The sequence below is a fragment of the Wolffia australiana genome, chromosome 6 (assembly GCF_029677425.1).
Source record: "Wolffia australiana isolate 7733 chromosome 6, ASM2967742v1".
NCBI lineage: Eukaryota > Viridiplantae > Streptophyta > Magnoliopsida > Alismatales > Araceae > Wolffia > Wolffia australiana.
In genome coordinates this window covers 12,487,964-12,513,174 of record NC_135840.1, presented here as the reverse complement: position 1 = coordinate 12,513,174, position 25,211 = coordinate 12,487,964, and the positions used below count along the sequence as shown (strand labels likewise).

Here is a 25,211-nt window from a genome sequence, read left to right as displayed (position 1 = left end):
ATTGGGCTGAACCTTAGTGGGCTGACCCACTAAGGCCAGCCCTATTCGGGCCACACCAAGCGCCCCGGCCCATCCAGTCTGTCGCCGCCGCTGCTCTGTCGCTCCACCACCATCGCCGCCACCACCGCCGTCGACGATCGCCGGAATAGGTAAATTATCTATTGTTAGCATTTAAAAATTATTAAAGAAATCAATAAAAATCAGAAAAAAATTAGAAAAAAATATTTTCTGCATTTAAAATTCCAAAAAAATTTAGGAAAGATCCATAAAATTCATATAATCAATTTATAGTGATTTAAACATCCAAATTCTTAAAACATCTAGAACTCTCGATTTTCATATTTCTAGTAGTTTTTTGTGTAAATTAAATTCCAGAAAATTCTAAAAATATTTATTTTTGACTTCTGTTGTTAAGAAAAATCAGAAAAATTAGTTTTATATATTTTAGTATTTTTCTTTGTATTTTTGCTTCAAGTTAAAATCATAGGAAATTATACAAACTACCTAAAAATCCAGAAAAATCCCAAAAATTATATTTTTACTTTTAAAATCATTTTCTTCATCCCAAGATTGAGAAAAATTCTAAACTTAAATTTCTGTCTCTTTGTGGATCGACCTTTTCCTTGCCCTTTATCAATTATAGAGTATTTAAGTAGAAATTTTCATAAATATTGTTGGTTAAGTCAGATCAAATAGTTATTCAATTATTTGGAAGATAGGATTTTCCATGGGGTCTATTTTTTGATAGTTGTAGAGAAAGCAAGGTTAGGAAAACATATGAATGATAACTAAAAGATGGTCAGCACCCTAGGCGCAGCTTTTTTAATTATATATTTTAAATGAAATAATTATCTATCAAAAATGAAGAAATACAACTTAATATTGTTACATAGACATGAAGATATACTACATCATTATTTTTTCGTGACTAGAAATACTCTTAAAGGAAGATGTGATTCGCAACTAAATAAATATTTGACAATGGCTGACTATCAAAGCATATGGAATTTGTGTGATATACTATGGATATTTAAGGTTTCACCTCCAAGAAGTTTCCACTTGACAGAGCTAGATCAAAACCTATCATATTGATGAAAACGTTTGGCTTTACTTCTTAAGTCGCATCATTATTTCTCCCATCATACAGTAAAAGCCTTTATGAAACTAGGCCCTATGGGCCTTTATATCATAGCTCCTTATTGTTTGAAAAATCCTGCCCTTCAATTGGTCTTTTGTCATGAAAATCAGACATGAGATAACAAATCAAGTCTTCCATAAGATTTCAAATAGCTGTCCCGAATTCAAGTTGATTACACTTCGCTTCTTCTTCAGAGAAAGATGAACAAACAATTCCCAATCAGGGTCATTCCAGAGCAGATCATCCCTATTGGATAAAAAGAAACTCCAGATATTTGCTATCCTTCTCTTTGAATGAGATCTCAAATCCAGCTATGGTTTCATTAGATATCATAAAACTAGAATCCCTCTTTTTTCCAATCCGGTTACTCCACCACTGTGAACCCCAATTAGATTCGGGCATGATACACTTTTTATTTTATTGGGAGAACCCAAGTACTCTCGTGCAGATCCATGCAACAACTCTCAGAAATCATTTTCCCTTTTAGAAGATACAGGAGGGAAAAATCAACCTATTGATATTGGAAGACCAAAAAGATTCTTCCAATGTCTCATTTCTGTGTCCAATGGAATTCATACGTATAGGAAGAACACTTGATATTATCAGAAATGCCCAGAAAAAAATCATATTCGTAAAGCAGAAACATAGATGCACTCCTATTAATTAATGTGTAATATACTGAATTAGTCGATTCGAATTAGAATTAATTTTCAATTTGTCCAGAACAGTTTTACTTAAGTTAAATAAGGATTCTAGTAATATTAGCCTCAGTTATATAACTTATAGGCATTAAAAAAGAGGAATTTCTAATATATTTAATTATTTTTTTGAAATAAAAAAGTCAGGATAGTTTCTCTTCATTCTAGTTTCCCACTCCAAGCGGGCACAATTTTAACACCCCCCAACCCATGGAACATATGTAGGGTGGAAATCTGAGTTGCTCATCGTCCCAAATCACCCCGCCACAGGATCCTAGTGAGACGTAGATCCCCTATCGATGACACTAGTTGATGACCTTAATTTAGTAGGTTTAATACAAAAAAAATGTTTGAAGGATTCAAAGTCACGTCTATAGATTTTTATATTTTTTATTCTTAATTTATCAATAAAACCACCCATTTCCTCACCCTAGGTGACATACAGTGGGAGGGGCACATACTCTCTATGCTGGACGGAGGGCAGTTAAAAAATGCAGACTGCACCACATAACCGCATCAAGGGAGTGAAAGGTTCTGATTTACCAGAATGAAATAAACACTAATATGACCGTGATCGAACCATCCATAGTTTCAATTTCTCAGTGTTTTCTTTTGGCTTCAGATCTTATTGTATGACAGAGGCTGAGTCCTTTGACATATTATTCTTATTATTAGGCTTGGGTTAAAAACTTGGGCCCTTGATGGGCCGGGATAGTACGTGGGCCCATGCCACATGGCGCCTTGAGAAGCATACACGTCACTCCTCCGTTCAAGCTGAGAGATACTATAAAATGATTTCAAATTTAATTTTTTGAAAACTGATGTCACCTTCAACAACCGCAGTCGTCCGGCTCGCAGAGATTTGAACTACTGCATTCATTCTCTGTCGAATGATGTTGATCTTCCCTGTTTCTTCATCCGGCTTAATCTCGCTCTTCCTGTTCTTCATCTTCGTATGCAGGTTCGTCGTTCACAATTTTCTCGTACTTGTTCCACAGCTCAGATTGAAGAATTTTGAATTTTTTCTTTAAAATTTGAATTGATTTCTCTCCGGATGGCTTATAGCACCAGGATATATGGAGCGTCGTCGCAATTGGAGCTTGCAATCACGCCTCCCCGAGGCTGGAACTCTTACGACTCCTATTCCTGGATTATAAACGAGGCGGAATTTCTTTCCAACGCTGAAATTGTCTCCAAAAGACTTCTACAACATGGATACGAGGTTAGTGGTTGAATTTTATGTTCGTCATATATGTAGCGTTGTTTCTCAGAAGGTCTTCTGCAGTATGTTGTGGTTGACTACCTCTGGTACCGGCGGATCGCCAATGGATCGTATACCGATGCTTATGGCTTTGATTCTCTCGATGAATGGGGGAGGGTGGTGCCCGATCCAGAAAGATGGCCGTCATCGCGAGGTGGGAAGGGTTTCAGAGAGATTGCTCGGAGAGTTCATGCCTTGGGCTTGAAGTTCGGAATCCACGCAATGAGAGGAATTAGCCTCCAAGCAGTTGATCAGAATTTGCCCATTCTCGATGTATCCACGGTAATGACATGCTTAGCTGATCATCTTTTCTCTAAAGTCGACGATCGTAGCTGAACAGTTGATTAAAACCCAAATTCAGCCATGGCATTTGAATCTCGCGTTCTCGATTGGTTGGCGAATGTTGATGATTTATTTTGTCGGAGGAAAGCATAAAGTTTATGATCTCATTCTTTCTTTAATCTCCTAGTCGTTGATAAATCGATTCAACCCAAATTCATGCCATAGGAGTAGAATATCTCGTTATCCGTTTTTTGGACACCCATTTTTTTTCTCAGGGAAAAGGCTGAAGACGATGATCTCATACCCTCTCTGATCTCCCACTCATTTGTCAATTGATTCTACTGAAATTCAAGTCATAGAAGCAGAGTGGGTCCTTCTTGATGTTTCGAAGATGTTATGGTGATTTGTAACTCTCAGGGCAGGACTTAAAGTTGATGATCTCTGATCCGCCTGTCTCTGATTAATCGATTAAACCCAAATTCAAGTAGTATCACCAGTCCTCAAATTTTTGACGACTTTTTAATGATTCATTTGGGCAAGGCTTGGAGTCGATGATCTCGTATTTTCTAGTCCTCATGTTGGAAGACTTTGTTATTATCAGGGCAAGGATTAGTGTGGATGATCTCATACTTTCTTGAATACCTGTCTCTGATCCATCCATTAAACAAAGTTCTGATCGTAGAAGCAGCCTCTAGTCCTAGAGTTTTCGAAGATTTCATACGATTCTATTTCTAAGTCCAAGGCTTTATAATATCCGCTTGTCATTGCTGAATCAATTAATCTCAAATTCAAGTCATAAAAGTACAGTTTCACGTTCTCTACGTTTTGAAGAAATTCATATGGTTTTGTTTTTTCAGTTCAAGTTTTTAAGTCGATTATCCCATATTTCCTTTAACCCCTCTGTCACTGACAACTCAGTTGAACCCAAATTCAAGTCTTAAAATCAGAGTTTCACGTTCTTGATACTTCAAAGAATTTTTATGGGTTGCTTTTCTAAGGGCAAGGTATAAACACAACGATCTCATTCTTCCTTTGATCCCCCAGTCACGGATCAAATATATTGAACCCAAATTCAAGTCATAGAAGTGGAATCTCTCAATCTCGATTTATCGAAGAATTTTCAATGATTTTTTTCTGAGGGCAAGGTTTTCAATTGTCTCATTCTTTATATAATCCCCCAGTTAAGGATCATATCGATTGAACCTAAATTCAAGTTATTGAAGCAGAATCTTGTTGTCAATTTTTTCGAAGAGTTTTCGATGACTTTTTTCTCAGGGCCAAGTCTACACGGAGGGCAATTGCCTGAGGAGCGCAAAAGATGTGGGACTAAAGGAACGGATATGTGCGTGGATGCCTCATGGATTTATGAGCGTGAATACAGAAACTGGCGCTGGAAGAGCCTTTCTTCTCTCTCTCTACAGGCAGTACGCTGACTGGGGCGTGGACTTTGGTGAGAGAGGATCCTCCTGAACCTGAAAATTCATTGTTGCTATTCTTAATCTCTCCCATGTTTTGGAAAATTTATTAGTGAAGCTTGACTGTGTCTTTGGGGAGGACTTTGATGGAGCCGAGATCCAGACCGTGTCAGAGGTAAACCAGAACATTTAGTTTCTTTAATTGATGAAATTAGATGTGAATAATTCTGTGATTCTAACAGACCTGAACGGCCCTTGGTTTTATTTCTGTCTTTCAGTTACAGTGTAGTAAATGAGGATGATTTGACTCACTTGGAATCTGAGTAATTGTACCGTCGAGGAACTTAAAAATTGGATAATTTTCAAATTCTATCAGGCCTTCAACGGCTGTTGGTTTTATCTCTCTTGTTTGCTTTTTTTACAAGATAATTAGAGTTACTAGCCACATCAGTAAGACTTGGGGAGATCCTGATCGACTAAGTCAATCAATCAAATTGGTGTGATTTGGATAAATCGAAAGGATTGATCAACCATTGATCAGAATTGATTCGATTGATCAAGGCTGCTCTAGTCAATCAATTTGATTGACTTTGTTAATCCGATCTCTATCTGGCCAATCCAATTCTATCACCAAAGTCTAGTTCCTCCCTCTATCTTTAGGGCTTGGCACGATCCTACTTGATTGAATTGATCAACCTGATCGATTGAGTTATCAGATTTCACCAGAGCAGACCATTCAATCTATCAGGATTTCATGTGATCCTCGATGGTTCAGGAATGGGATCAATCTTCAATCAAGACCGTTGATCGGTTCCCTTGATCGACTCTATTGAACCCCAAACATGATATATTTTGCAATTGATGAAATTAAATTTGGACAACTTTCAGATTCAATCAGAGCTCAGACAGTCAGTAATTTTATCTATTTCTCAATGTTTGCTATGGTTACTTCATAATTTGACTCAGTTGCAATCTGATGTATTTTACATTGACGCATTGAAATGTGGCTACTTCTCAGATTCTAAATCAACTTGATCGGCCGATTGTCTTATCTCTTTCACCGGGAAAATTTGCAAACCCCGGCATGGCAAATAACATAAAAAGATTAGTCAACATGTACCGAATAACAGCCGATGACTGGGATCTGTGGAATCATGTAGAAGGACACTTTGATGTGGCAAGGTGGGGTCCTCGTTCAATATGGATTGAAATTTATTTCTTGTAAATCAAAGTTTTGAAATTAAAAATTTCTAAATTCAAATGATCATAGTGCAAGAAATTCCACAGAGACTTTGCGGCGTCACAGCTTGTTGGCATTGATGGGCTACGTGGGAAATCATGGCCAGACTTGGACATGCTTCCTCTTGGTTATCTCTCCGATCCAGGCAAGAAATAATTCACCCGCCGATTCTATTTTTCAGTATATTTAATAAAAACATCATATTTCTAAAAATATATCTCATGTTATCATTAGGGGCAAACTATGGTCCAAGCAGACAGTGCAGGCTTACTATCGATGAACAGAGAACGCAGGTGCCCGGATGATCAACCTCAAAGTTGATATTTTTTTTTTCAAAATGTAGGATTAAATTTCTTTATTTATGTTTTTCATTTTCAATTGATATCTGAGCAGATGACACTCTGGTCCATGGCAAAGTCTCCTCTCATGTTTGGCGGCGATATGAGGCAGATTGACGAGAGCACCATAAGCATCATTACCAACCCGATCTTGTTGGAAATAAATTCTTTCAGCAAAAATAATATGGAGGTGCACATTACACTTTATACTCTAGGAAAGATTTTCTGTCTTCGAATAAGCAAAAACCTTAATGTCTAATGCTATTTAAATAGATTAAGGGTGGGATATGGAAAAATCTTCAGTAAGTAGCCTTCGTGTTACTTATGATTACCGAACTTAAAGATAAGATTAATGTGCGCAGATGTCGGCATCGAAGTCAAGTGGAATGCGGTTGTGGGTTGCTGCTGGAAAAGGAGGTCAAATTTTTTCTTCTTGATGAATAAGTTCAATATATTTCCTTTTATCTCTAATTTTAGGTTTTATTTTGTTAGAGTGGTCCTTTTATATCATAATTAGAAGCACTTATTAAACCGTGGTGATTTAATACTGATGGATAAATGCGTGAAGAAAAAGCAAGTTTCTTTCTTGATATTGTTTGATCTGCTAGAAATGGAGTTGTCGCCTAGAGAGATGCCGAGGAGCAATTGAGGAAGAAGACGATCCTTTTAGGGCAAAAACAATAGTCATACCATTAAACAACAGTAATAACATTATCTATTTTCTCTCAATCAGTTTACACCATATACTGCTGGATTAATTGCTATGTAAAAGGTTCTCTTCAAAAAAAAAATGATAAATAAAAGCTTTTCAGGTGTGATATACTTTGCCATCTTTAATCTAAGTCCAACGATGTCATCAATTTCTATGAAAATCGAGGATTTGGCGAAGGCACTCCACATGGGAGCATCGATTGGACGGTCCTGCAACGCCACGGAAGCTTGGACGGGGACGATCATCCCTCCACTCGGTGAATCCCTCTCGGTCAAAGTCAACGGTCACGGTTCTGCAGCTTTTGTCATTGCCTGCTCACAGCTTATCGAGGTAGATAAAGGGAACAAATACATTGGTATAATTTGATCGTCATTTTTCTTATTTTTATGTCACATGACTTGGAAAATCGTGTGCCATATTCTAGTCTGGGTATTTAAGAACTTAAGTTGTAGATACTTACCCATGGTTTCTCTCTTTTATTTTTCAGTTTGGATAATGCGAGGGAAATAACATGGACTGGAATAAACCGCTGGTACCCAGTTGGGTAAGACGTTTATATTTCGGGTCAGAAAATAGAAGCGATTAAAAAGTTCCGAAATATTAAGTACTGCATACTATTTTATTTAGTTTTAATATTTTTGTCAGGTTTCAGTGGACAGTTTAGAATTGGATGACGGATGACAGGACGAAGTTATTTCGGTCGCGCAGAGGGAAAGAGAGAGAATTGGACGGAGACGGGACTGATGGCGAGGGAGTCATTTCTGTCATAGTACTGATGACAGAATGGTGACGATGACGAAGTGAAGACGGATGAAATTATAACCAAACGAGCCATCCCTTCGTCATCCGTCCCCTCCCTCCGTTGTTTGACCATAGGTTCTGTGGGGGCCATAGAACCCAGGGTGTGGTTAGAGAGGCGACCATCAGATCACTGACCGCCACGTACCCCAGATGAAGGGTAAAATAGTAATTTCTAACCGTCGTGGGGCCCACAGACTGGATCAGGATATACGTGGCTTACTTTTCCACGATATCTATATAAATATTTAATCACGATTAACCGTTTCATTATCTGAATATCTCTCCTCGACAGCTCTCCTCTTCCTCTTCGTCTTGCTCGGAGAGGCGGAAGAAGGAATTCCATGGCGTATCAGCTGGGGGCGCCGCCGGTGGCTGAAGGACTGGCCGGAGCTCCGATCTATGTACACCGAAATCCATCGCTGATCTCGGGCGGAGCTCGGCGGTGGATTCGGCAGGTATTGTCTTCTCCTCGATTTCTGAATCGGTCGAATTCCACGGTTTCTTGCTCTGCGATCGCTCCAAGAACTCCTTCCGCGCCTTCTTCAACTTTTGGCGATGGCGGAGAGGTCACCGGCTCTCGGCGACGGCTCCAGAAGCTCGCGGATGAATTCCACGCCCTACCGGAGCCGATCGAGAGGGTTAAGCGGCTTCTCGATTACGCCGGAAGCTTGCCGCCGCTGCCGGATTCAGATCGGACGGCCGGGAACCGCGTGATGGGATGTACTGCGCAGGTTTGGGTGACCGCGTTCATGGATGAAAGGGGGAGAATGCATTTTTCGGCGGACAGTGATTCGGAGATCACGCGGGGTTTCTGCGCGTGTTTGATCTCTGTGCTCGACGGGGCGGCGCCTGAGGAAGTGCTGGGCATGGGGACGGAGGATTTGGGGGAATTGAGCATTCTCGGAAGCGCCGCCGCGGGGAAGATGGCGTCCAGAGTGAACGCTTGGCATAATGTTCTTCTGAGCATGCAGAAGCGGACGAGGGCGATCCTAGCGAACGGTAATGGGGATCCGCTTGTGGATCCGTTTCCGTCTTTGGTTATTACTGTTGATGGGGTTACGCCGAAGGGGAGCTACGCTGAGGCTCAGGTGAGTTTTTCACTGTTTTTATTGATGAAGGAATGGTGATGCTTCTTAGGAACAGTGCTTATTCGCCTCGGATTTGTTTCTCCTCTCTGTGATTGCGTACTCTCCTGGATTTTCTCATATGCAAGATTTTTCATGCATGGGTTTCTCAGATGTTGGAGGTTTCAGATGGTTTGACTTATGGAGCATGCTGACACTTTCTTGTTGAAGAATTGCTTGATGAACATTTTCTTCTTCAGTTGAAAAATCTTGAATTTGTCAACTTTATTTGAATTTGAATCTTGAAGAGGGCTTCGTCCAAAATGATTGAATTAACTGATTTTTGCAATAGCAAGTTCGAATTTCTTCAGTTTTTTTGATTTCGTGGAGTTGGAGTTTTATCTGTGGAAAGAAGATTATTATGCGAACGAGACTCCTGCTCTACTTCACTTTTAGCATTGATTCACCAGCGAGCTTCTTGAAACCTCGAAGTGGAATTGTCTCTCTCTCGTTGGAGAATTACATGACGAATATTATCTTCTTTAAAAGCTGAAACAATTGAAAAATCTTATATTTTTTAAGTTTATTTGAATCAGAATCTCTTAACTAGTTTGTATCAGTTTTATTCTGCGTACAAAGCATTTCAATATTAGTTTAAATTCTCCAGAGTACTTCTTGAAACTTTGAAGTGGTTTCCAGACCCTAACAAGTACGAGTTCAATTACAGGCAAAATATCTCTTGCCTGACAGCAAGAGGGTTAATGAGCTCGTGAATGTGCTAAAAGAGAAGAAAATTGGAGTGGTGGCTCATTTCTACATGGACCCAGAGGTGCAAGGAGTTCTTACAGCCGCTCAGAAGCTCTGGCCTCACATTCATATATCTGACTCATTGGTCATGGCAGACAGAGCTGTGGATATGGCTAAAGCTGGATGTGAATATATAGCTGTGCTCGGCGTGGATTTTATGTCAGAGAATGTTCGAGCAATTCTCGATCAGTCCGGTTTCCAGAAGGTGTTGATCACTCGCGTCAAACTAGTTGGATATCATTTGCATTTAATTTTATACCCATTTAAAGCTCTGACTCGAGTAATAGCCAGGAATTTTTAACTGTTTTTTTCCGGGGAAATATTTATGCTGGAGTCTTTTCTTAAAAAAATGATATTTAATCGTTTGAAGAGAATTCTTCCTGTTATCTTTGGTAAGTTCATATTAAGGGTCAACAATTCCGTGAAGATTTCCCTTCATTTTCTTGATAGAATGGGAAATTATATGAGTATTGTATTGTTTTAATGGCTAATAATGGTACTTCTCAGGTGGTCGTTTATAGGATGTCGAGTGATCAAATTGGATGCTCTCTGGCAGATGCTGCAGCGAGTCAATCCTATTTGAACTTTCTGGAAGAAGCGTCAAGATCAAGAACCTCATTGCACGTCATTTACATTAATACATCTCTCGAGACAAAAGCCCAGGGTCATGAACTTGTTCCAACAATAACCTGCACGTCATCCAACGTTGTGCAGACCATACTGCAGGTATGTGATTGCAGAAATTCCCTCTAAATTCATGGAAATTATTTGAAGTTTTCTACTAGAACCCTTTTTGGACAGAGGATTTCTCGTGTGTTCTCACTACTATAGTTTTTTTTGCGTTCACAGGCCTTTGCACAGTTACCAGACATGAATGTCTACTATGGTCCAGATTCCTACATGGGTGCAAACATTGTGGAGCTTTTTCGCCAAATGTCTCGCATGCCGGATGAAGAGATTGCTCTTATACATCCTAAACATAACAGGGAATCTATCTCGTCATTGTTGCCTAGACTGCACTATTTTCAGGCAGGTTCAACTTCCTATTTTGTGAACGATTTTACTATTTGCATACATTTTATGAACTTTGAGGACAGAACTTTCTCAAAAGAAATTTCATTCCTTCTGTTGACTTAGACTAAAAAATGATGGATGAACATTTCCCAGTTATCAAATCTCCTGCTTCATTTTCCTCCTTGCCAATTTGGCCAACTGTTCACATCTTGCCTGTTTCCTCGGGGAGGTCTACATCTATATAAGGATGTTATTATTCTAATTGCAAATGCCCCTGACATTGGTTGAGGCTAGTAATAATATAAAATAATACAAAACGGCTTGAATAATGGTTCTATTCACCTCAAATTGTGTGTAGCACGTGACACACATGCTACAGGAGTACACCATGACAGTAGGACATCAAGCTGGTGCAATTGGCGAATCAGTTGGAAATATAGCAGTTTGAATGACACGAGCAGAAGAGCTTCACCAATCCCCATTGTATTTAGGGCGTTTCCATCTTTCCAACCCAGTAGGAGCTATTTTGTCATGTGACATATAGTTCAGCCTCCCGTTAAGGAAGGCCTCAAATTGTCATTTGAGTGTTAAGTTTCATAGCTTTGGTATCCCACTTCCTGTGTTCTCTCTCCCTCAGGCCTCAGCAGAAGATCTTCCCTGCATAATTGGCTGCAGCCCCACCCTTTCCGATGATGCTTCTTCTACAAGATCCTCCTCTTATTTCTGTTCTTTTCTCTCTTCTCCCTTTCGATGGAACAGCTGGGTGGGGAGAAATTTTGCAGTTATTTGGAAGTTACATCTCAATACATTGATATGCCTAAATTGATGTATCAGAATAGAATATTTCTTTCAGGAGGAAGCATTAATAATGCCCTTATCTTTATGCAAGGGAAGCATTATGAATTTCTCATTTATGTGTAATAAATGTGACGTCTATTTTAAATAATCAAGGAAAAAGATTCTGTTGGGATGTCTGTTACAGTATACGGTAACGTGATATTTGTGAGACAGAAATCTTCTGCCCTTTGTGCTCAAAGATCTGTGCGCTGCCAGCTCTCGTCACTTGGGTTTTGACCCATGGAAGGAATATAATGTCTTACTTTCCATTCACGTGAAACTGGTTTAAATACCAGTGTACATCATCTTGGGCCGTGGCTCACTAAATGATGTCAGTTGTTCTTCACATGAAGAATAAGTGACCTAATAGGAGAAAGGACATGCGAGTTTCTTAAGAGTTGTGGCACACAGATCTTAGTTATAACTCATGCCCTACTTGCCTAAAAGGGAGGGCGACTAGAAGCACAACAAGGAACCTTAACAAACTGTGCGGATTTGGTCTTGGGTCTTGTAGCTAGAGGTACATTCACAAGGATCACACTTTCAAATACTATTCAATCTTGAGCTTGCATTTTTCTCGTCGTTCTCACACAGCTCACTCTCCTTATTCTCCGATTCCACTCGTTTATGAAAAATTTCTATGCTTAGGATGTGGGTCCCACTTGTATCTCTGTTGCTATATATTTAAATATCTACTTTTACTCATTATTGGCTGCATAGGCATAAATATTACACTCTATCTACGAATGTTGTTAAAGATTGATTTATATAATAATTAACAGCAAGTTTATTTAGAACTTGTTCTTTTTTTCTGAAGAAAAAAGGAAGATCACCGAAACGGTGATCACCCAGTATTCAAAACTTGTTCCCCTGGGCCTTAGTTCATTATGTTGCGTCTTTCAAATTGTTTGTGCGTCTTATCCTTAAATCTTGTCGACCTGTTGTGGTAATGCGCTCTTTAATCATTTTCTTGAAAAAAAAATGCTCTCTTTAATCATCAAATATAAAATAATTTCCATGGCGTTCCCTTCTTATTAGCTGGGAAATATGAGATTCTCTCTTATTAAAAAAATTTCATCTTTATCTCTAACATCAATATCTAATCATGCCAGGATGGTACCTGCATAGTGCATCATCTCTTTGGCCAGGAAGTTGTGGAGAAGATAAAAGAAGTCTACTGCGATGCATTCCTGACTGCCCATTTTGAAGTTCCCGGGGAGATGTTCTCCCTTGCCATGGAGGCGAAAGGAAGAGGAATGGGAGTTGTGGGGTCCACGCAAAACATATTGGATTTCATCAAGCAGAAAGTTCAAGAGGCATTAGACAGAGATCGCGAGGACTGCCTTAAGTTCGTATTGGGAACAGAATCAGGGATGATTACCTCTATTGTGGCAGCTGTCCGTCATGTGTTGAACTCCAACGCCTCTCCAGCTAAGAAGATTGAAGTCGAGATTGTGTTTCCTGTTTCTTCTGATTCTTTATCCACGGCTTCAGATGATAATAAAACAAAAAAACAAGACTCTTCTGAAGCGCTCAATTCTATTAATCTTTCTGTCATTCCTGGGGTTTCGGCTGGTGAAGGCTGTTCCATACACGGTGGTTGTGCATCATGTCCTTATATGAAGGTTGGCTGATACCTTTATTTTCCCTTAAAATGTCGTTATAAATCATATTCTGTGGATCATTTATATTGGTAGAATAGAACCCGAATACTAATGCATCTGTTCTCAAAATAATTAAAAAATGAATAATTTTATCTATATTGATCAACTCCATTAATGAGGATTTCGGATGTCTTCTTTCACCCAATTAAGGTTTAAAACTCATAATATCTGTCCTACTAATGAGAATGCCGGTTGGTTTTAAGTCCTCTGGGGGGTATCATATGTTTCATGTTTTTTCTTATTTATTTAGTTTTTATTACTAATACCAAATATATATACATGTCACTTTTTCGAAGGTATTCGGTTCAAGTTGAAGCCATGAGAAAAATCGTCTTTTCGTCTACAAGAAGTTACTTCAAAACATAAAAAATCTCTTTTCTCAGCTGGATTTATTTTCCCTTTCAGATGAACTCCCTCAGCTCCTTGCTGAGAATCTGTTGTCAACTTCCTGATGAAAAGAATCTTCTCATGGATTACGAAGCTAAACGGTTCAGCTCTACAACTCCTAAAGGAAGATCTGTGGCTGATATTGGGTGCGAGCCAATCTTGCATATGAGGCATTTCCAGGTTAGTTTGTTGCCCATTTGGCCTTATGGATCAGATATTTGCATCTGCCAGGATAAACACCCATAAAAAATTTATATCTTCATAGATATATCTGTTTGTTGAAATATATATTTCTGTAAGTTTTTTCTTTTCGGGTTGTGATTGAGACCTTGATGTGGGTCTCTATCAAGGAAGGATTTTGGTAGGGTAGAGGGAAAATGACAATGGCCACTCTCCCAAATTGGCGCCTGTAGGCCCATTGCTTCGACTTCTTGTCACTTTTCGGGAGTGGACTACTGGTCTTTGTTTCGATCATCACAGGGGGAAATATCCCCCCAAGCACCAGTCATGTTGATATGCTTGCAGACAAGGCACCAAGGGTTCCAAATACTCCTGTGGTACTGTACAAGAGGGATGGAAGTCCCATATTCAAGGTTGAAAACTTCGAAGGGTGGTTGAGAAGTATGGAGCAATATTTTCTTGTAAACCAAATTGCCTATACTCACAAGCAGGATCAGGTACATATGGACCGACAAAAGATATGCATTCCAGGATTTGATTGATTGAATTGCGATGTAGCCTGAGGTATAGCCCTCGGATTTATCTCTGGTGGTAACAGTTGCTGATTATTGAGCGGAGTATGATTGGGTCTTGGTGTATTACCATGAATTCAAGATTTCATGGAGCAGGTTGTCATGAAGGGGGCTCAAACTAACGGTATAAGCAGATATGTCTTGACAGGAATGTAAATGGTTGCACAAAATGATGTCATAGGGACCATTGTGGCAGAAGAACACTGTTTTGTCATAGGGAAGGCGTGAAATGTTGATCGAGGGAAGATCGTCAAGCCATTTGAAGGGTCTGGAATGGGAGCCCGGAAGAAAGATCCACCACCACACTTTAATCCCTCCTGGGGCAAGGCAGCTGAAGAGCAGAGGGAACGATCCAAATGTGGCAGATGGAAACCATTTATAGAAGAGGCTCAACTTTGAAGAATTACAACCAAGAAGCAAGAGAGGTCTATCTTTCCATTGTATCGAGAAATTTGGACCAGGTCACCGATGCAAACTCCTCAAAAATTGTGATCAAACTCCTAAATATATCTGATTGCTCAAGAAGGTTCAGAGGAGGAAAATTCAGAAGAGGTTGAACCAGTAAAAATGGTGCTCTACTTACTGCTCGAGTATCACTCAAGTCAATAATATAATAGACTGATCCTCACCTTATGAAGTTAATAAGGGAGTTAAAAGGTCGTCATGTGATTGTCTTAATCAATATTGATGCTATCCACTTCTTGCCCTGCAGTTGAATTGCATCAGATCTTTGACTTTCAATCAATAGACACTTTGAAGTGATGATGAAGATTGTCAATATATCCGAGGGGAAGGGATGTGTTCAGATGTCCAGTTAGAGATAGAAGAGGTGAAAATCTGTGAAATATTTTTACCATTGAGACTTGGGATTACAGATGTGTTATTTCTCGCATGCTGTGGCCCATCTCACTTGGATGGACGCTGCTGCATTGGAGGCGTTAATTGCTCAAATTCACGGAGAAGGGAAATCTCCATACACGACAAGGAGACTGAGGCTGTCAGCCTAGTCTGCAGTGAAGGGGATGGGACTGCCCAGACCTGTGTATGGTAGAGCTATATGGGTTAACTGGCCTGGAGGAGACACAGCTGGAGAGTTGGCGACCGCTCAACACAAATCAAGCAAGAATTCACTCAGGTGTTTGAAACCCCTTAAGGACTACCACCCCCAAGGGACGTGGATCATGATATTTCCTCATTGCCAGGCTCACTGCCAGTTAATGTATGACCTTAATGGTGTTTACATGTCCTGAAGGATGAAATTGAAGAATTAGTTTCTGGATTATTGGATGCCAAGTTTATCCAACCATCATACTGTCTTTTTGCGAGCCCTGTATCATTAGTTAAGGACATAGGATGGAGGTTTCACGTCAATTATAGAGTAGAAATCACCTTTCCTGACTGCTACCCTATTCTGGTCGTTAAAGAATGGCTGGATGAATTATAATGTTATTCAGTTTTTTATACGCTGGTTTTGATGTCAGGATACCAATCCTTATACTGGATGAGTCACAACATATGCAACATCTTTGCCAAATTTTGTGAAAATTGGACAACCAATTGCACGACAAGGGGATGAAATGAGAGATTGGGTGTGTTCATATTTAATTCCTGGCCACTGGACCTCCGGAGATGGGGGTTTGGCAGATGCAGCAAGGATTAAGGCTATGGCAAAATGTTCAGTCTTGGCCATTATCAAAGAGCTGAGAGAGTTTCTTGGCCTAACTGGTTACTACCGGAGGTTTCTGAAAATTTATGTGCAATTTGGTGAACGTCTGACCAACCTTACCAAGAAAGATGCACTTAGCTGAAGGGAAAAGGTGCGAGGAGTATTTTAAGATTTGAAGGAAGCCATGCAGCTCACTTCACTGCTGGCATTCCAAGACTTTAAGCAATCATTCCTGGTGGAAACCAATACTTCAGGTGTAGGAATTGGGCAGTATTGATGCAAAACATGGGGCTTGCTTGTTGCATTCTTCAGTAAAAAACTGACGCTGAGTGTTCAATCTAAGTTACAGAATGCGCAGATATTAATTGCTATCATCCTAGCCACTAAAAAGTGGACGGATTACTTGATCTATATGCCCTTCATTATCTGTACTGATCAATACAGTTTGAACTATCTATCATCGCAAGGTCAAGTTTAAGAGCCTTATAAGAAGTGGACTAGCAAATTGTTGGGGTATCAGTCTGATGACCCGTATAAACCAACCAAGCATAATGTTGTTGTTGATGAATTATTCGAGGCCATTGTCTTGGACCGAGACTAAATTTTGACAGGCGCATTTCAAAGATAATTATTTAAGCTGGAATCCCGCTTTGATTCAGCTCATCATAACACCCACAGGCAGATGTAAAGAGTTTACTGACAGGAGCCTGGAGGCATATCTGAGGTGTGTTGCTTCATAGGCATCCACCACATGGGTTTATTGGCTACACTGGGCTCAATTATCTTACCATTCTTCTTGTCATTCTTCTATACATATAGCTCCCTTCAAGGTGATTGTAGTAGAGATCACCAACCGTTTACGATTAAAGCCATATCAAATGAAATTCATTGCAGAACAGCTAAATGAGATGCTGGTGCCAAGGTATTTTACGGCCTTCAAAATTTTGGGCAAGGTGGGTTTGGTGGGATACAGATTACAACTTCTAGAGGGTTGTTCATTACGCCCATTTCATGTGTCGCAACTATGTGTGGAGTAGACGTGGTCGTTTTGTTCTTTTTGTGCGAATTGTTCGTTCTGTTTGGTTTTCCAAACAGAAAAAAAATGAATATGAACAGAACATTGCGCAGACCCGTGTGCGGTTCTTTTGTTCGCTTTGTGCGAATTTTTTTCTAGTTTTGTGTGATGTGCGAATTTGTGCGAATGCGCGAATTTTGTTCGTTTTTTTTTTAAAGAACAGAACAAAGAACAAGGCACTGTGCGTTTTTTTTGTGCGAATTTTTTGTTCGTTTCAAACGAACAGAACAGAACAACCATGTCTAGTGTGGAGGAGAGCATCAAAACCAACGGTGCCTATTCTAAGGGAATCGATGGAATATTTAAATTGGCTGACAATACCTGATGAGATACTGGGAGCCAATAGGTGGCAGGAGATGTGGAATTGCTAGTGAAGTAGAACTGCCAATGGAGGAAGAGGCATTGGAACTTTCGTCTCATTTTCAAGGGTAGTTTCCAGAATTCCACATTGGGAACAAGGTGTTACGGTAATCAAATAGGGAGGTAATGTTGTGAACCAAATGCTCACTTATGTGAGACAAAGGAGACCTGACCTAAGGCAGAGGTTTGGCATGTCCAAAAGCCACCAAGAATGAACGAATGAGGCTCTAAGATTGTCTCTAGCGCGATTTGGGGGGACAACAGTAAGGTGGAATATGAGAGGAAAAAGATAGGAAGGCAGAAACCAAGAAGATAGGCTCGTCTATTGTGAGACGGAGTCTGTATCTGTAAGGCTCTATTGATGGTTGACAACCATCTACAATGCATCGATTGATTTTTTCTTTGTTAAGTGACTGAAATGTTTTCATCTGACTTTTTCTTTGTTAGGTGTACAAGTATTCTGATATCATTTTTGTTTGATGATGAACACCTATTAGGTCTCTGGAATATGCAACATAGATTTTGTCTTGTTATTAGGTCCTTTGGAAAAGATGCACCTCCTTTATTTGATGTAGCATCAGAGAAAAGCATTAAATTAAATAAAAAAGGAGAGATAAAAACTGAAAAACACTTTGAGAAATACAAAACATTTTTTCGTTTATGAAATTATTTTAGTTTTAATTAAAACTTGAAATTCATGGTTAACCTATCTTTTTTGTAGCGTACTTGAGTGATGATTGGTATATAGGAGGATTGGATGTAATGTGACATAAGATAATAGGATTGAGATAGAGTAATGTGAATCCCGTAGGATTAGGTAGTTAATTATCTGTAAAAAGCACCTCGAACAGGTATATAGAACAGACATTTAATTGGTTGGTTGCATAGGTGTACAAGTATTCAAGATGGTTAGTTTGATACTGCCTGCATATATTCGTGAGAATACTGTATCTGTATTTAGGGGGGGCTACTCTAAATGGAAATGGCAAAAATATCCCTGATAATGGCTGGGGATCCTATCAGGTTCATGTCCCTTTCTAATTGTAAAGAACCCAGGATGTTAATTTAGTTTGATTTCGATCTTCAACAACCGCCGTAATCCTTGGGTGATGGGGTGTCTCTCGCAGGGCTGCGCTTTTTTCTTCCCATTTCCTTACTTTTCGATCAAGTTCATCAATATACTTGATAAAACAAACTAGAAATCAGGTGGAAGATGATCCAATAGCAAATATTTGCATAAAATCAGACGTATCTCCCCAAGACTAAGTAGAACATTCTACAGATACCTGAGTTGCTCCCTGATCCTGTAGTAGACTCCAGCCAAATGCAGTCTGTGATTCCCAATAACTGAATTCCTTTGAGAGCATCATTTACCCCCCAATCAGTGCGTTGGCTCTCTCTTTTATCCCGTGCCTCGTGGTTGCCCTTCCCATAACCATTCTGCTTGTACAAACCCAGTCCATATCTCTGCATAGCATAATTAATTCATGAGATTGTTGCTCTATTCAGATATAGGCGACGAAACAAATATCTTATTATTCACTGTATGATATATTCCTTTTTCTCATCCAGTTATTACTCCCTGTATCTTGTGGATGAGCATCTGTTTTGTATGTGTTCTATTTGGCAGTATCTTTTTTTTCTCCTTTTTTCTAGGATAAAATTGTAAAGAATTAATTATTGTTCCATTTGATGGATTCTAATTGTTCATCTGTTACATATTTCTTCAGGCAAATAAAGAGTTGCCTCAGAAGCTAGTTCACCAGATACTCGAGAGGCACAAAAATAACACGGCGATTTCTTGACAAAGTCCTCCACAACTTCCATAATTTGACAAAGGTCCGTGTGCTTCTTGCACATCCATAGAGCACGACCTCCGTGGGCTATCTGTCCTCGCCGTTTCAGGGCAGATGTGCAAATATCTTTACGTTTGGGCATTCTTTATATCCATTTTTTCTTTTTTATAATCCGGAGAAGCATTGTGAGGTGGAACCCTACCATGCGCATAGATTGAGAAAAAAAAAGCGCCCGAAGAACACAGTGAAAAAGAAAGGATCTTAGAGGAGAAATCTTGTTGGGTAGAACATTTTTGTGAAGTGAGTCCACTCATCTACATGAATTTTCTTTTCTTTTCTTTTCTTTCTTTCAAATTATTTTTTTGCACCGAGACAGCTGTTTTGGAGTAATATTTGAACCAAGCAGAATTGCTAAATTCATCTCTTTTTATTGGTTCCAAATAATACAATAAATTCTTTTTTAACGTTTCTAACTTTTGAGTGCCAAATTTCATAGGGAAGGATTGCAAGGAATTCATCGTTTATTTTTTTTTCATTTGATTGTGGTTTTATCATTTTAAAGATAACGGAAGCTTTTATATTCATTCATTAAAAATTATGATTGCCTTTATATGTAGGTCAGATGCATTAAAATTCACGTATATAGACCGAACTTCTGGGCTCTGCCATCTTGATCATGGCTGTGTTACTGTTCTCCTGATCATGATTTGTTTTCATAGACAACTTGACTTTTTAGAGCTCTCTTTTTTTGCATCTCCTTGAAATGAATATAAAAGAAAATAAATCATCCACTCTTCGCATCCCATGCCTTCTTCGTCTTTGCTCTTCTTCAATTCCCTTTCTTTAGATTGTCCTGGCTTCTTTAACTTTTATATATTTTATTCTCATCCACTTGCTATCTGAAACTCAAGAAGGCTTGATATTACAATTAGTCACATGCTTGACCTGAAAGGTTAAGGTTGATGAGGGAAAGTGCTGGCACTCAAAGAAAGATATACTTTTCGCATGGTATGTTTTTCTATTGAATATAAAATCTGTTTATGCGGAATTCATACATGACTGAGAGTTATGGCCCTTTGATAAATATGGTTGATCTCATAAACCTTTGTTTGATTATACTAATAATATGTATTGGGTGTTCTTTAAGGAAAGACCTTATGAATTCATAGATGGTGTAATACCTAACTATCAATTGAGTTGATCTGAGTCACAATTGTCCAAGTGGTTTGTAAACATGGGACACTAAAGACATCTTGTGGTTCAGTGGTTGTGTTTTGATTATGAACTATGAGTCGGTGATTATATAAGTCCAAACAATATTTGCTTGAATGTTGCAACTACAAGAGTGATTGTGTGGTTAACCCATGATATAAGGAGATATCATAAGGTGATACATGACATCCCTTGATGAAGTAGATTAAGTATCCAAATTGAGTTTTCTTATGATATCTGATTAGAGTTTTATTGTCGCATAATTACCATAAGTCATTATAGAGTGTTATTTACACGAGAATATACGTGCATTGTAACCGAATACAAAAAGGTTTCATGGCAGAGTTACAAGGGCCATTGTCATGGTGATCATATATATTGATGACATCATTCTAAGTGGTCCCAAAATGATACCTTCACCAACAGATCATCCCAATCTCACTACTTTGAGATTTTGTTTTAAATATATGCATGTCAAAGCTGGATCTATTTAAGGGAAATATGCACTTCATCTGCTTTATGGAACATGGCTTTTTATGTGCAAGCTAGAATCTTTGTTGATGAACTTAGATTCTTGAAAGACACATTACAAATTCTAGATGACACTATCATGTCCTAGATTTCTCAGCAAACTGATCTATTATGTAGTTACCTGGCCATGCATTATTTATGATGTTGGACTCTTGGCCCAATTACGCATTAACCTTGGTGGATCTATTGGAAGGATTCCTACAATCACTTGCATAGATCAAGTGATCTCTAGCATGGGGCTCATCTATTAGTGTAATGGTTATCTTAATAGCAATCTTATTCTGGCACTTGGTATGTAGGAGAAAATGAGGATCTGAAGTCAACCTCATGCTAATACATTTCTATGGTCAACTTGCACTTGCACAAGAAAAATCTGATTTCTCACTACAATGTGAAATCTGAATATAAACCTGTCTGACAAACATTCTGTGAGATGGTTTGGTTCCGTTTTTACTTGAGACATTGAACATCAATCATCTCACATCTACCCATGTGTATGTACTTAACAACCAGGTGACAATCTTTATTACAGGAAACCCATACATTGGACTAGGGCATGAGGCACATTGAGATAATGTTTAGGACCAGACATTACAAAGTGTTATATCTATTTCCCTTATGGATTATTCTGATCAGCGGGTATATGTTTTTTAATGATAGTATTTGTAGAGTACCCTGAGACATTTTGTGTCAGAAGCTTGACATGTTTGACTTATATGCTCTACCATGATGGAGAGTGTTAGTTTGACCCATTAGGTCCATTCTCACTCTCCCATAGTTTTTTTATAAAATCATGCAATCCCTCATTTGATGCCTCATCCGGTAATCTTCTATTTGGTTCACAGTCACCAAGTGCATTTTCAAATCCATGATCCACAAAACTTACTTTCAAATGATGTAGGGCATAGTGAACTATGATGTAGGGCATAGTATGTGCACATTCCAATCCAAACTACTGCGACATGACACTGATATAAAAATTATTTTCTATTATTTTTTTACTTGTACCTATGATCTTTGTACGTTTTTCTTAAATTATTTCTCCTCTTAATATCAAGGGTGGAAATTTTCATCTTTTTGTCTTTGAACTTTGAGGAGTGGATTCTTGAGACCAAAAACTCTGAGGTCAAAGTCAAAAACATAATATTTCATCCATAATAAATTGTTTGTCCCAGGTGTGAGGTTCACTTAAAAAACTATTATATGAATTTACTTAGCTGGAAATTTTGTACATTAACATGTACACATTCATATGGGATTGGTTTGGTAAACTCTTTCTCGAAAGAACAGCGGAGTGTTCCTTTGTGTCATCACCTAAATGGTTATGCTATAAAAAAACCTCAGTATGTGACCTGAACATGTGTTAGTTATTATATTCAGATATGCAATATGATTGTCTAATGTTCTAGTGAAATATATATATATTAAAATGTTTCTGATAGTATGCTCTCATCATGACTTGCTAATAATTTTTCATATACTTATCAGGTAACTATAATTGGCTTGTAGGAAACGCATTAAAACTTAAATGTATTTAAAATATTTAAGTTGAGGAGTTAAACATATATTATTTGTTCCCTAAATCTTCAATTAATTGCATACATGACTGTATGTATCCTGGGATTATTTCCTGTGACACTTTTTGATGGCACATGGTCAAAACTTATTAGCGGAACATCATTTGGTATGACCTTACTTGAACATGATTTGTACTATGGGCATGTAAAATTGTATCAGTTAGCACAAAGGAGACATACCTCCCAGGTCTGGTTGATGAGTGATCTCACTCATAGAGTATGGGGAGCATTGATCTGAAACTTGCTTATGGCCACAGTGATGAAGATGATAATTCCTTGATAAACTAGTAATAGTAAAACAAATATAATTGTGTGGTTAAAAAAATAAACCATGATAAAATGAATCAATTTAATACTTGTTATCTACTATTTCTGGAGCATCATTTGGCTAATCTTTCCAGTATTAAATAGTTATAATTTTTAGTGTAATGCTCTTTGTTTTTCGAGGATACTTTGTCCAAAGATAAAATTTTAATTGATACAAAGATCTTGGATTTATCAGTCATAAAATATGTTGATGATATGTCATACATATATATGCACAGAAATATAAAGTGGAATAATTTAATGCGATATAAACCTTTTCTGAAATTAACGTTACTTTATAACCATAAAAAGGATTATCACAAAATCTCCTGTATTACTATTCTTCTCTGCCATCTTGTATTTACAAGCTGCACTATCATCACTACTGTGCAATGATTACTAAGACATTCATCTCCAAAATTATTTTTCGGTATCATGATAAATAGTTCATCTTCAATTCTGAATTTGGATGTGAATTTCCAAGAAATCATTGGAATATAGATATCATGGTATATATATTTTAAATTGAATTTTCCTTTGAATTTTGCTAGATTCAATATGTATTTTTATCTCAAAAATGAAAAATCATATTAAACCTGAATGATGAGGCTAAGAATAGAATAATTATATCAAGATGATCTTAGTTAAAATGTTCATAAACATAAATACAGTACCTGGATTATTACAATTTGATCTTGATTAAAAGTTATATACAATATATGAAAGTTAAGCAATTGAGTATGAAATCATGACAAGGACTGACGTTATTTCCACAAGATTATGATTATTGAGTCGATGTTTCAAAATTCATGTACGGGTAAATTTCTGCAAAAGCAAATGAGAACATTATTCTCAAGAGGACAGGCGCTTTTCCTCAACAAACCAAAATAAGAATAGGGAGCTTGAGGAAATATGATGTCAAAATCAGCTTCGTTGGAAAGGGTAACTATAAAATACGATAGTAATATGAGTAGCTATTTCTCAGGTTTTATGGTTAACCAATTAAGGATCCATTAAATTTCTCAGATAACTTGCTTATGAGATGGATTTTACAAAAGGTGCCTGGTTATCTTTTAGAGTTAAAGTAAAATATTTCCTGATCAATTGAGAAAAAAAAACATTAATGGTGCAAATTTCAGGGATGTCTTTTGATTCATGGATTAAAATTAATATAATTTTTACAAAATTCATATGCAAAAGACACTCATTTGTTTTCAAATTATTGATCGTGGTTTTTAGTGAATCTTGGGAAAGATTCAAGGAGTTGACTCGTAAGTGCCCTCATCATGGGGTTTCTTCTTTTAATTTGGAAAAAATCATCTACATTGAAATTCAGGTGGTTCATAATATTGTATTGAAGAGAATGATAATAGGCTCCAATGGGGAAGTTGCAGAGACTAACCAGAAGAAATTTGGAGTGAATCAGAATGGGTGGGACCTGAAAGAAGCATTAGGTGATCTAAATAGAGCAAGAATTGAGGTTTAAATGAGAGGAAGGTGAACAACATACACTATAAGGAGAAGAAAAATAAGCTATAAAAGTTAAAAACATTTTTAAAGGCATCCTCAAAGTTAATGCTTATCCATTGAGTTCCATAATTTGCACTAGTTGTCATTTCAGGGATCATGTAGATGGATCTTTTGATAAGCTGGGAAAGGTAAGGCCATGATCATGAAACAGGGAAAAAATCAATGAAACATAAAATTAAATCAAGGAAATTCAAGCTATAGACATACACCCAAAGCTCCTTTTTACCAAGGAAAAGCTTTGCTCAACATAATATCAACCTTAAACTCATCATCAAACTTAATATCAACATTTGCAGCCTGTTCCACCTAAGTCTAATAATTTTATGACACACATGATGGAGAAACATGCCAAGATGATGCAAGAAATGGAGAACCAAAAAATGAAGATAGTGGCAAAGAAACAGACAAAGATGATGGAGCATCAAGCAACGACGATGACGAAGTGACGATGATGGCGCCTCAAAATGACGATGATGACATAGATGATGGGACATTTAAGGCATAAAGGAGAAAATTATAACTTATTTCCTTATTTTCTGATTTTCTTTATTAAATTGAATTTTTGAGAATAATCCCTCCTGATTTTTTAGAGTCAATAAGATTTTTCTCACATTTTTTGGAGTTTTGTTTAAAATAAAGGACTAAAATGAATCATTAATACCTTTTCTGGAGCATCATGTGAAATCTGACAACTAGTCTTCCTATTTAAATATAATCATCCATTTGATCTAGTGAAATAATTCGTGAG

At 37.9% G+C, this 25,211-nt stretch overlaps 2 protein-coding genes across 2 annotated transcripts; both read left to right on the top strand.

Moving 5' to 3' along the window:
* The first annotated feature begins 2,664 nt into the window (after positions 1-2,664).
* On the top strand, positions 2,665-8,254 carry LOC144704204 (Melibiase family protein). Its single transcript, XM_078576518.1, has 13 exons — positions 2,665-2,797; positions 2,902-3,058; positions 3,122-3,379; positions 4,655-4,829; positions 4,908-4,969; positions 5,813-5,976; positions 6,082-6,179; positions 6,269-6,327; positions 6,428-6,562; positions 6,735-6,789; positions 7,185-7,414; positions 7,572-7,628; positions 8,178-8,254. The coding sequence occupies exons 1-12, from the start codon at positions 2,727-2,729 to the stop codon at positions 7,578-7,580; spliced, it is 1,473 nt and encodes a 490-aa protein (XP_078432644.1). The 5' UTR covers positions 2,665-2,726; the 3' UTR covers positions 7,581-7,628; positions 8,178-8,254.
* Positions 8,222-19,646, top strand: QS (quinolinate synthase). Its single transcript, XM_078576517.1, has 7 exons — positions 8,222-8,973; positions 9,677-9,961; positions 10,264-10,482; positions 10,606-10,785; positions 12,720-13,232; positions 13,677-13,838; positions 19,242-19,646. The coding sequence occupies exons 1-7, from the start codon at positions 8,227-8,229 to the stop codon at positions 19,314-19,316; spliced, it is 2,181 nt and encodes a 726-aa protein (XP_078432643.1). The 5' UTR covers positions 8,222-8,226; the 3' UTR covers positions 19,317-19,646.
* The last annotated feature ends 5,565 nt before the right edge of the window (positions 19,647-25,211 follow it).

Bases quoted from the DNA above. Each gene is read 5' to 3' on its own strand.
- LOC144704204 (XM_078576518.1), top strand. From the start codon at position 2,727: ATGATGTTGATCTTCCCTGTTTCTTCATCCGGCTTAATCTCGCTCTTC. The intron at 6,328-6,427 runs GTGCCCGGATGA...ATATCTGAGCAG, and splicing joins TCGATGAACAGAGAACGCAG to ATGACACTCTGGTCCATGGC. The intron at 6,563-6,734 runs GTGCACATTACA...TAATGTGCGCAG, and splicing joins TCAGCAAAAATAATATGGAG to ATGTCGGCATCGAAGTCAAG.
- QS (XM_078576517.1), top strand. From the start codon at position 8,227: ATGGCGTATCAGCTGGGGGCGCCGCCGGTGGCTGAAGGACTGGCCGGA. The intron at 8,974-9,676 runs GTGAGTTTTTCA...GTTCAATTACAG, and splicing joins GGAGCTACGCTGAGGCTCAG to GCAAAATATCTCTTGCCTGA. The intron at 10,483-10,605 runs GTATGTGATTGC...TTGCGTTCACAG, and splicing joins TTGTGCAGACCATACTGCAG to GCCTTTGCACAGTTACCAGA.